A 12,288-nucleotide genomic window follows, 5' to 3' on the forward strand; every position below is an offset into this window, starting at 1 on the left:
AATTTGAACCCAGGACCCCAGAACTGTGAAGCCGACGTGCTAACCACTCATCCTCCGGGCTTCCCTATATATCTATATCTATCTATCTAGCCGTCGGGCTGCCTGACTTCGTTGCATGGGTTCAATTCCCGCTCGTTGGTGGTATGATTGTCAGTGCGAATGGTTGTCTGTCTCTCTGAGTGTCCAGACTAACTAGCAAATACATTTTAATCAGTTCTAGAAGGGGTACAGTTTCATTAAACCCAATCCTAGAACTACAAGGCAGCCATGCTAAATGTTAATAATTGAATGTAATGTGGAAATGAATCATCTTACTTCATATTTATTGGAAATGCATTCAGAATAAAAAAAATTCCCAAAGGAGAAGACATGATTCGACACATACAATTAGTCTATCTTAGACACTTGTCATGCAATAAATAACAAAAGCGCTCTGCTGTTGTATAAAACATAACGGAAGCAGTGTAAAATGATATCTCTTTGAAAAGCACAAAGGCTAGTTGTGTAAAGAATGGACTATCAACTGGTAATACAAAAATAGAACCAAGTAGCATTTATAGTACTTAAACGAACAAACAAAGCAAACACAACAGTACTACTTTTTTTATCATCCTTCATCTTTTATATGAGCAGCAGTCACTACTTCTTTGTTTTATTTCTGTTGAGACAGAAATAAACTCAGAGCAGGTAGGCAATGTCTTGGCCAAAAATGTTTGTAAGAGTGTCTGATGGAATGCGGTTCCTAAAAAAAACATACAGTAGCGGAGCATGATGTCTTGCTGGAAAGCACTGAGGACTTTTTATTTCAAACTAGCTGCATTGAAGTAAGTTTGTTTGACCTGTGTCTCACTACCTGACTATTTAAAACTCATAACACAAGAACCTCGATATAAAAAATCTAATGTAGCTGAAATAAGAGTCTGTTTGCAAGTTTTGATATTCCGAACTAAATAACCGCCGAAATAAAACTCACTAGTGTTGCATCGAGACCATATTTCAGATCTCGATACTGTTTCCGACAGTGTGTATTGACCGATGCTGATACTGAAAATCTTTTTGGAAAACTTATAAGAAAAAAATCATTTAACATACTAACTTGACTGTGAAGTAATTGCTATCGTTGCTTGGTCAGGCACCCCTTAACTTATCTGCCATTGATAGTGCTATTCCCTTAAATTTACAGCAGAAAGATGACTGGACACCATATAATTAAGCGTTATCATCTTGGGAAGGCGACAAACACTACCTTTTTAATGGCGGAGCGCGTAGCTGGCAGCCATCTTGGGTAGGGCGACCAAAATAGTTGGAAACTGGTTGTTGAGGTACCAGTACTTATCGTTCAGTATCGGCATGTTATTTCTTAGTACTCGCCGATGACAATTTTCGTCCTGTATTGGTTCAACACTAAAAATGCTCACTGATTTTAATTTTTAATTCGAAGGCGATTGTGTCTTCTCAGCAGGAGTGTGCCATTGTAATCATGTTGTGCACATGACTATCTATGTTTAAAAAATGAGAGGCGAGGCAGGTTATTGTTGTTGAATGGTCTGGGAGTGTTTAAAGAAGCCTTCTGCCACAGCGGCCTCTTTAAATGTCACCGTCAGTGAATTGATGGTCACCTCAGTCATTATCACCTTCCCGGGATGTTCTGATTGAGTCATCTTGTCGACCATCGCTTCTCCTGTTGTTGTTGTTGTTGTTGTTGTCGTGTTGTTTGTCAGTGGGGCGTCAGGACTCTCAGGTCCCGACTGAACTTCTTCCTCACCCGTGTCACCCTCTGACCTGTTGCGTTCGATAACTGCATCCGCTTCACCATTTTCAAGCGCTGAGGCACTGTCATTTGATTTCTCACATACAATTGTTGAACAATGTCGATTTTGTGGCCAGCTCTTGTTGCTGTTCTCCTCCACATCCATTTCTAAGTTTTGTCGCTCCAGTACGGGTGGCGAGCTGCACTCAAAATGACCTGAAAGACATGAAGTGCATTTTCAGTTTTATATTAGATCAGTGGTTCTCAAACATTTTACACTAAATATATCACAATATGGCATTGAATGCTTATGTTTTAATCCCATCGATGCCGGTAGACATCCTCTTAGACAAAATTAGTCTGCCTTTCGCCCGAAGTCAGTTGGGTTAGGCTCCAGCAACCCCCGCAACGCTTCCGAGGATGAATGAATGAGTTAGACATTTACTCTGGTGGCAAATGTTGGTACCAGCCTGTTAGTTCCTTCATTAAACAGTGACATCTTTGTACAGTGGTGTGCCGTCAGGGCCTTCAAGGCCTTCTCTGCTGGCCTAAGAAATATCTGAATCACAGACTGGTGTTAATTATATTTTGTCCATGAATACTTATTAAATAATTCCAAATTGTCTGTTAGCTTCCTTTCATTGCTTTTCACCCTGGTTGCACTGCTTCCAGTGTGTTTTCATATTGAAGCATTTAACCAATCACATTTCAGCCATTATTTGTTGCCAGGGACAGAAATCTGCTTCAAGGCCTTCACAATCAGTTCTGCAGGCTCTGCTGCATTAAACAAGCGTCGATAAGACTGTTGCTTTAACCAATCAGAATTCGATTTGGTGACACCAAGGCCTTCTCGCAGGCATAGGGATACGGCATTGCCTTCACGCAGGCGTAGGGATACGTCATCACTTTCACCAACTATGATTGGCTAGTGATAGAGTGGACTAGCCAGAGCTACCAAACTGTATCTGGAGCGAGCTGCACAAGCAAATATATTGTTGTGTTGATTTAATAGCGGTTTTGTCAACCCGCAATGGCTGAAGGAGGAGAAGAAATTGATTTGTTTTCAGATTTACTGTCAAAGCCATTTTCAAGACGGACTTTTCAAGAAAAAAAAGCTGGACATCATTAAGAAAGGTCAGACAACTCCAAAGCAAGCAGCCTGTCGCAACCGGGAACGAACATTTTCAGCACTGAATCGAATAAAAACATATGCCAGAAATACGACAGGACAGGCTCGACTTTCAGGATTAGCTTCGATGGCGATAGAAAAGAAGGAGGAAAGAAAGGAGGATGGATATTGTGTACAGGTAAAAATGATATTTGGTGAGTAAAATATGGCTATATTCCTAAATAATATTTCAATTGTATGAGGTTATTATTGATGATTTTTGTCGCAGCTGTAGCTGCAGTAGAGGTTTTATAGCCATAAAATAGTTTTTGAGGGTTGGATTGATTCCGATAGCTGAAGGCGCTACTAGAAAATGCACGGACCGCCACTGTCTTTGTATAATGGTATATTGATTGTCTGTGCTATATGATCATGTCAGTATATTGCAATCCCCCTATGTGCAATACATATTTAACTCGCCTTGCTTCCTGATTACAGAGAGATCAAAGTTCACATGTCCATCACTAATAAACAGACAAACAAACCATGTAAACTGTCTTCCTGTTGCTTCATTGTGGTGCTTTTTGACTCATGCTTCTTTTCTTCGCTGGTGTCTTCCCATTCCTCCATCTTCTTCCCCTTGACGACCCTATTTGAGCGGACACTTGACCTCCGCTTAGATGCCAGCTGTTGGTTCCTTCTCCTCGCTAGGCGCCCGTAGACTCCTCCCCGCTCGCCTTGGTCCACATCTGTACTCATGGCACGCGTGAGCGAGAGACGCAGCCTGGATGGAGGTTTGTCTGGGGCCTTGTGGGCACTCCGCAGGTCCATAGCGAAGATGTTCTAAATTAGAATGACAAGCATGATATTATAGGAGAATACAGAAAACTATCTACTATTACGATATGGGCCATTTTATGTCAGGATATCAATGTTAAATGTATACAACATAAATTATCATATATATATATATATATATATATATATATATATATATATATATATATATATATATATATATATATATATATATATATATATATATATATATAAACAGTGCAGCACAATCACATAAATATTTTTGCTCAAATAGAAAGATATCTATTTATCTACCAATAACTGTTACTAGTTTAGACTTATTATAGCGCTGTATGTTAGGTTACCTAAATATTGTTAATATTGGAACAAATGCTCATTTGTGTTCTATGTGGTTGTTATTTTCAATTGTCTGGCATGCATTACTCACACATTTTTAGGGGAAACCAATTTACTTACAATGAGTGGCCATGGGGACATCTTGAGGCCGATTGTTGGTACTACAATGGCATATGGTCAACAGAGCAAGACAGCACATAAATGTGCATCATGGATTCAGGCATGCATTTAAAGATGGACGCAAAAATATTGTTGGAAAGTTTTATATCTGTCGGGACATAAAGACTGAATTATCAAAAGAACCTACACTTTAAACCCAAGTTATGAAATTACAGTCTATCCTATCTACTTAATCATAATTCACTTCGTTGTGATGCTTCCAGCACACTTGGATGCTAGTAGATGCTTCATCTATTTAGATTTAGACCGCCATGTCATCTTTTCAAATTGTAGTGCGTTCATGATCAGCAGAGCTCCTCAACGAAAACCACTTCAGTAATGGGACTGCATCTTTAACCAAGCAGATTTTAAATTAGATAGGTTTAATTTTAGTAAGTAAAATTCATTCGTTCATTCATTTTCTGAACCGTTTTATCCTAGCTAGGGTCGCGGGGGGTGCTGGGGCCTATCCCAGCTGACTTTGGCCACAAGGCGGGGCACACCCCGGCTTGGTGGGCAGCCAATCGCAGGGCACGAGGAGACAAACAACCATTCACGCTCACACTTATACTTAGGCGCAATTTAGAGTGTCCATCCCGCCTAACATGCATGTTTTTGGAATATGGGAGGAAACCGGAGTACCCGTAGAAAAACCCATGCGAGAACATGCAAACTCCACAAAGGTGGATCGACCTGGATTTAAACCCAGGACACCAGAACTGTGAGGCCGACGCACTAACCACTCATCCGCCGCGCCGCTTAAGTAAAGTTTATCTCAAATGCACACTTAGTTAACACGGGACTTTTAATTAGTATTTATTGGTGTTTTTCCAGCATATTTTTTCAAACAAGTAGCATTGTAATTATGACATTTTGAAATTACACAGGGCACCTTATCAACTATATTGTTCGCCGATGTAAGAATGTCATCACACAGGACACTCAGTTTTTGTGCTTTACTTTGGCTGCCATTGACCACACTAGACGTCCAATTCATTTTGACTAGGAGGAGCAAGTGACTCATGTAAATTCATCTATCTAGCACCAACAATGGCACTGAAATCACAGCCAGTCCTCACAATTTAAATAAATTGGGTGTATATCATTGTATAATATCCAAATGTGGGCGGCCCATCGGCTGAGTGTTTAGCGCGTCGGCCTAACAGCGATGGGGTCCTGGGTTCGAATCCAGGTCTGTCCAGCTGTGTGGAGTTTGCATTTTCACCTCAAGCCTGCGTGGGTTTTCTCCAGGTACTCCAGTTTCCTCCCACATTCCAAAAACATGTGTGGTAGGCGGGTTGGACGCTATATTGCCACGAGGTATGAGTGTGAATAGTTGCCCATCTCCTCTTGTCTTGTGATCGATCGGCTGTCCACCGATTCAGGGTGGCCCAAAGTCATCTTTGATGGGCTCCAGCACCCCCCGTGACCCTGGTGGGGATAAACGGTTCAGAAAATGAATGAATGAATATCCAAATATTTATTTTCATTGTGCAGGCAAGGACGACTTAAACGAAAGTAAGAAAATATGCACTACTTTACCCGCAGGACGAGGCTTCGGGGTCTCAGGCCTTTCTTGCGGTAAGCCAGTGCTCTGATCTTCTGTTGACTGAGAACACCATCAAAGCACAAAATTAAAAAGATGAGTAAAGGAATGACAATAATAGAAAATGCGTGACTCCTCTGGCCTGAAGCAAAACAAATTTCACTCACTTCTCCTCGTAGGCCAGGACCAGGCGAGGATCCAAAATGTTGTCTTCTGGCTCCCAAGTGCTGTACCTGCCAATGGTCACAAAAGCACACATGAACATTTATCCTGACCGTCTTTTGTCGTATGGAAGGGCAGGTCAGTCATCGAGCGGGAAGCGAGAGTATATTAAAGGGATGATGTCATTGGATGATGACTCAGTGATTACTCACTTTGGGGACCATCCCTGCCACTTCAGCAGGTATTCCACATTTCCCTGCACAGACAGAGCCAGAGAGAGAAAATAGCAGTTGAGTCATCAATCAGTTGTCGTAAGTAATCATGTTTGGAAAATTCCAACAAAAAAGAGAATTTTCAAAATTTCATTTTTCTGTCTATTGTTTGCATGAACAGGGTTTTTAAAGTTTGTCTTGGTTTTGTATTAAAGGTAGTGCTTAATGATATGACAATATATCTCATCTCATCTAATTTTGTGAACCGCTTTAGGGTCACGGGTGGTGCTGGAGCCCATCCCAGCTGACTTCAGGCCAGAGGCGGGGGACACCCTGAATTGGTGGCCAGCCAATCGCAGGGCACATGGAGACAAACAACCATTCACGCTCACACTGATAGCCAGGGGCAATTTAGAGTGTCCAAGCAGCCTACCATGCATGTCTTTGGAATGTGGGAGGAAACCAGAGTACCCGGAGAAAACCCACGCAGGCCCAGGGATAACATGCAAACTCCACACAGGTGGACCGACCTGGATTTGAACCCAGGTCCCCCACTGTGAGGCCGACGCGCTACCCACTCATCCGCCGGGCCGCCCTATTATCATACCAGGCTTGTAAAAAAAATGGTGTGGCTGAATTTATTTATAGAAATGTTAGACTGAAATATTCTCTTAGTCTGTGAGGAAGAGTACAGTGATTGTCCCTGACAGTGCAAATAAATAAATATGCTTTATCATTGCATTTAGAAATAGCCTATTATTGTAACTTTCTAGATAACTACAATTTACATCTGTTCTCATTATTGCCTTGTTACATTTAGGCCATTAGATGGAGTCGTTCTGGCTTCCTACAATTCCATTTGCTATAGTAGTACTCACCCTCAAGATGTCCCTATCTCCACTCAATAGTTTGCCAAATGGCTCTATGCCCCGACTGCACGTGAGTAATGCCTACAATACAATTCAAAATATTCATCCATTCATTGTTTATCCTCACAATGGGCGCAGGTTGTACTGGAGCCTACCCCAGCCAACTACAGTGGTACCTCGTCATACGACCGTTCGTCATACGGAATGCTCGTCTTACGGGGGAAATTTCGATCGAATAATTCGCCCGTGATGCGGTCAAAGTTTCGTGATGCGACCAAGCCAGGTTGCCATGGCATTTTTTTTGGCATATCTTTCGTGTATAACAATATTTACGAGCACCGGATGAGCTATTCAGACCAGGAAACGCACAACGCGCATGCGCGGTGAAAAGAGGGCTTTCTGGGTAATGAAGTATACTCGTGCTCGCAAAAGTATCCCCGGTAGCAACTCTATCATAGGCGCCGTTCGATGGGACGCGAACACAGATGCTACAAGCTAAAAGGAGCCGCTAGCCAGCGCCCCTGTAGCTCCCATGAGAAATCCGACTCGGATCGCTGCCGCCTGTGCGACGAGGAAACAGAGTCGTCTGAACACTTATGGCTCCGCTGTCCGGCCTTAATGACCGAACGCTACCATCGCGGCTTGGGCAACTCCCTGGATGAACTTATCCGTGTTCCAGTGGCAGCCCTAGCGCTGCTGAGGGTAATCCTCAGGCGCCTGAGGTGAAAAAGAAGAAGAAGAAGAAGATGAGCAGCGGGGCGATCGCTGATAAGACTGCTTGCTGCTCGTTGGCAAGTGGTCGTGCGTTCTCCGATTGTGAGGACATTTGTGTGCATCATTTTCGGAATATTTTGAAGGGAATAGTACGACAGCAAACAGCCCATCGATAGCGAACGTGAGGGTGGAGTGTTTGTTCTGTTTACGAGGGCGTTGTGTGGAGGAAAAAAAAAAACGAAGCCCCTCTCCCCTCGGCGAAATCCGGCCAATTTTAGTTAGATTAAACACTTTATTTCTATTAAACCACTCGTTATTTATTACTTTGTCAATATATGGCGAATTATAAGAAATAAAACATTTTTTTTCAATCCAATATCCTGTTTCTGGTGTTTTTTTCAGAGAGTTGGAACGAATTAAATTGTTTCCCATTCATTTCAATGGGAAACTTTACCTCGAGTTACGAGTAACTTGTCATACGAGCTCAGTCCCGGAACGGATTAAGCTCGTATCTCGAGGTACCACTGTATAGGCAACAGGCGGGGGACACCCAGAATTATTGGCCAGCCAATCACAGGGCGGACAACCATTCATGTTCACGCTCATTCCTAGGGGGCACTATGTTCAACCAGCCTTTCATATATGGTTTGGGGATGTAGTAGTGAATGCTCAATCTCAGAACTGTGAGGTGGACGTGCTAACCACTCACCCACTGGTACACCTGAAATTGAAAATTCATTCTGTCATCATCTGTACCATGCCTCCTCGCAAGGGTTGAGCCAATCCCAACTGACTTCGGCGAAAGGCAAACTTCACTCTAGATTGGTCGTCAGTCAGCCATAGGGCACACAGAGAGACAGAAAACCACTCACAATCATACCGTTACTGAGCGGAAATATATCAGATCACACACATACTTTCACCAAAGTCAGCCAAGTGAACCACTACACCATCAGGTTGCCACTAACCTAAAATGCACATGGAATAGTATAGTCATCACAATTTATTCCAATACCAGTACACCAGTAAAAGAAACTGGACTCCCCCAAGAAAACCAATGCAGTAGGCACATGGAAAACATACAAACTCCCCACACAGTGAGCACGTCTAATACCAAAATGCAAATGTCCCCCACCTGCTGCCCATAGTGGACCGAGTTAGGCTTCAGCAGCCCCTCCAACCCTTGTGAGGATAAGCGGTACGGTAAATGAATGATTGAATGATATGCTACAACATAATACTCAAATACTATCCAAGGCAACTACATGCTGAATTGTTGGCCAGCCAATTGCAAGGCACAAGGACACAGACAACAATCCACGCACACACTCACACCTAGGGGCAATTTAGAGTGTTCAACCAGCCTAGCATGCATTTTATTGGGTGATTATTATTTGGTGAAAAAATATACAACAATAATGACACTGCTCACTTTTGTATTTCAATTAAACTGACATGCCACCTATGTTAAATGCATTGAGTACTGCTGCAACTCAAAACTGTCCTTGGGAAACAGAAGCAAGACAGCAAGACTATTTTTTCCTTTAAAGATATCTACTTATCTACTAATTAAATTCTTGTGACCAATGGTTTTGACTTTTAAGACAGGTGTATAGTATTAAGTTTGCATAATTCATTCATTCATTCATTTTCTGAACCGCTTTATCCTCACTACAGTCATGGGGGGTGCTGGAGCCTATCCCAGCTGACTTTGGGCCAGAGGCGGGTGACACCCTGAATCGGTGGCTAGCCGATCGCAGGGCATGAGGAGATGGACAAACATTCATGCGCACACTCATTCCTAGGGGCAATTTAGAGTGTCCAATCAGCCTACCATGCATGTCTTTGCAATGGGGGAGGAAACCGGAGTACCCGCAGAAAACCCCCGCAGGCCCAGGGAGAACATGCAAACTCCACACAGGTGGACCGACCTGGATTTGAACCCAGGATCCCAGACGCTATGAGACCGGAGTCAGCTGGGATAGGCTCCAGCGCCCCTCGCCACCCTAATGAGGATAAAGCGGTTCAGAAAATGAGATGAGATGAGTGATTAAAATTCTTAAAAAATTGAACAACAGAAAAAAATCAAATATAAATCTTTATGAATTCTTCTCGTATCTACGGTAGGCTATGCAGAGTATGATACATCACATTTCATTTTCTGAACCGCTTTATCCTCACTGGGGTCGCGGGGGTGCTGGCGCCTATCCCAGCTAACTTCGGGCCAGAGGTGTGGGACACCCTGAATCGGTGACCAGCCCATCGCAGCGCACAAGGAGACAAACAACCATTCACGCTCACACTCATACCTATTTTAGAGTGTCCAATCAGCCTACCATGCATTCTCTTTGCAATGTGGGAGGAAACCGGAGTACCCGCAGAAAACCCACGCAGGCCCAGGGAGAACATGCAAACTCCACACAGGTGGATCGACCTGGTTGATACATAGTTTTTGTTATTTTTATCAGGGAGAAAATATCTTTCTTAAAATAGTACAAAGTGTACTTAAGTGCGTGTTGATGTCTGTCACTTTAAAGTGTGCGTATGTGAAAGGCGGGGCTATTTTCCTCCTTGTCAAATGGTTTTCTTCTAAAGGAATGACGTCAGTATAAGCGGCCCAGTTCCTCTCTCTCTCCCTCTCTCTCTCTCTATCTCTCTATCTCCCCCCTCCCTCTCTCTCTCCCTCTCTCTCTCTCCCTGACGGTGTGCGACCACACGAAGCGACTCTTCCAGAACCCCACACCGTGCGGGGCTCTGATAGGTGGGGCCACGGAAACATGTAAACAACGTGCTGTTGCGCAACATCTACGTCACTAGTGTGGAACAATCGGAGCCTTGCTGAGCACTACGATTAGAGTGTTAACTTTAGATGAACAGCAAGTCAGCTATATTGTAATTTCTTCTGAAAAAAGTGCGCATGAATTATTCGAAACAAGCGTTCCATGGAAAGGAAATAATATACGGCGAGTTTTTTTGTTCAGGCACCTTGCACGCTGCAAACTGACTACACATTCATACCCCTTGTATTTTTTAAATTAACCTTTATTCATTCCGTATTCGGGAAATTCAGTTTGCAGTGTGTACTACATCTGCGTGTAATCCTCCAAACGTGCTGCAGCATCACTGCACGGCACAAGAGCGAAACAACGGTCAACTTCAAGGAATAAAAATAAATATAATAATAATATAATGTCTTCCCAAAAACAAATGAAACTGCGTGTATGTTCCATTCCAAGAATGAAAATAAAGAGTTCGTATATGAAAAGTGAGTGGCCTAGTTTTGCCGTTTCACTCGTTCACGGGCGAACCACACGTTCCATTGTGATAGAAAATCACACGGGAAATAAGTTATGTAAGTTGAGTGGATTAAAATGTCAGAGCTCACCTTTCGTATTCGCTTCTTCGTGATGGACTCAACTGCGAACACTTGGTCTCCAATGGATGACAGCTCCATCCCCGCTCCAAGCACGCTGTTTCGTTCAGGCCAAATTATTGGGGGAAAACTGAAAATAAGCACGTTCTAAGGGGGGAAATGTATATTCGGACTTCGAATAACTCGGTCAGTCCATTCAGGTAGCGCAAACTGTTCTCCTCTGTCACTTTTTAAATCTGCGACATATCAACACGGGACGACGCGTTGCTTTAAGTCGCGTGCGCGCTCCCGTATTACGTAGGGCCGAGCCCCCAAATGCGTGGCCGCGCACGCAAATTCGAGCAGAGTGCAGAGAGAGAAAGAGACAGAGAGGAGGAAAAAAAGATGCAGAAAGAAAAGGATGAGCGGGACTTGGACAAGGTCACTCTGAAATTTAGAAGTTTGGAAATGTACATATTAGGAATATTAGGAACCTCGGAGTGACTTTTTCTGAAAATATACAACAATTACTGATGCTTTAGTAAGGGAATCAATGTACAATATTCTAGTATACAACTATTACAGAGAAAAAAAAATTAAATACTAAATTAAAAACATTGGTTTAGTTTTTGTACTGTTAAATCATTTCTAACAATGATATTTGTGGGCAATATTGCTGTGAAAATATACATACAGTAAAAAAAATGGCCTGCGTGGGTTTCCTCTGGGTACTCCGGTTTCCTGCCACATTCCAAAAACATGCATGGTAGGCTGATTGGACACTCTAGATTGCCCCTTGGTATGGGTGTGAGTGTGCATGGTTATCCGTCTCCTTGTGCCCTGCAATCGGCTGGCCACCGATTCAGGGTGTCCCCTGCCTCTGGCCCGGAGTCAGCTGGGATAAGCTCCAGCACCCCCCGTGACCCTAATGAAGATAAAATGGTTCAGAAAATGAGACGAGATGAGATCATTTTCTCAGGTTTCAGTGAAATGAAAATAACTCATTTCTGGGTTCATAATGTTACAATTCCATTACGAAAAACGATATTAATATAACAAGCCATAAATTCATGAATATTTGAATCATTAACCAGTGTGACAAGGCATGTCATTACTGTAATTTTCTGACTATAAGGCACCTTTGACTATAAAATGTACCCATCATTTTTTTACAAGAAAACTGTATTTATTTATTTACAAGGCACACTGTACTATAAGCCCTCTAAACCTTTCATTAAAAAATACTCAATACCATTTTTTA

General features: G+C 42.7%; 1 protein-coding gene across 2 annotated transcripts; it reads right to left on the bottom strand.

Annotated features, from left to right (window-relative positions):
- Positions 1–306: 306 nt before the first annotated feature.
- cbx7a (chromobox homolog 7a) lies at positions 307–11,353 on the bottom strand. 2 transcript variants are annotated; one of them, XM_077618402.1, is made up of 6 exons: positions 11,061–11,353; positions 6,093–6,136; positions 5,886–5,951; positions 5,715–5,781; positions 3,404–3,701; positions 307–1,966 (listed from the first exon to the last, which is right to left on the bottom strand). In XM_077618402.1, the coding sequence occupies exons 1-6, from the start codon at positions 11,127–11,129 to the stop codon at positions 1,530–1,532; spliced, it is 981 nt and encodes a 326-aa protein (XP_077474528.1). In that variant the 5' UTR covers positions 11,130–11,353; the 3' UTR covers positions 307–1,529. The 2 variants fall into 2 exon arrangements, with proteins under 2 accessions (XP_077474528.1, XP_077474527.1); XM_077618401.1 differs by lacking the exon at positions 11,061–11,353 and adding an exon at positions 8,385–8,429.
- Between the last annotated feature and the right edge of the window lie 935 nt (positions 11,354–12,288).

This window comes from Stigmatopora argus, chromosome 14, assembly GCF_051989625.1.
Source record: "Stigmatopora argus isolate UIUO_Sarg chromosome 14, RoL_Sarg_1.0, whole genome shotgun sequence".
NCBI classification, from domain to species: domain Eukaryota; kingdom Metazoa; phylum Chordata; class Actinopteri; order Syngnathiformes; family Syngnathidae; genus Stigmatopora; species Stigmatopora argus.

Excerpts from the sequence above, each read along its gene's own strand:
- cbx7a (XM_077618402.1), bottom strand. The coding sequence starts at position 11,129 with ATGGAGCTGTCATCCATTGGAGACCAAGTGTTCGCAGTTGAGTCCATC. Across the intron at positions 6,137-11,060 it reads CGAAGAAGCGAATACGAAAG|GGAAATGTGGAATACCTGCT; the intron begins GTGAGCTCTGAC and ends CTGTCTGTGCAG. Across the intron at positions 5,952-6,092 it reads TGGCAGGGATGGTCCCCAAA|GTACAGCACTTGGGAGCCAG; the intron begins GTGAGTAATCAC and ends GACCATTGGCAG.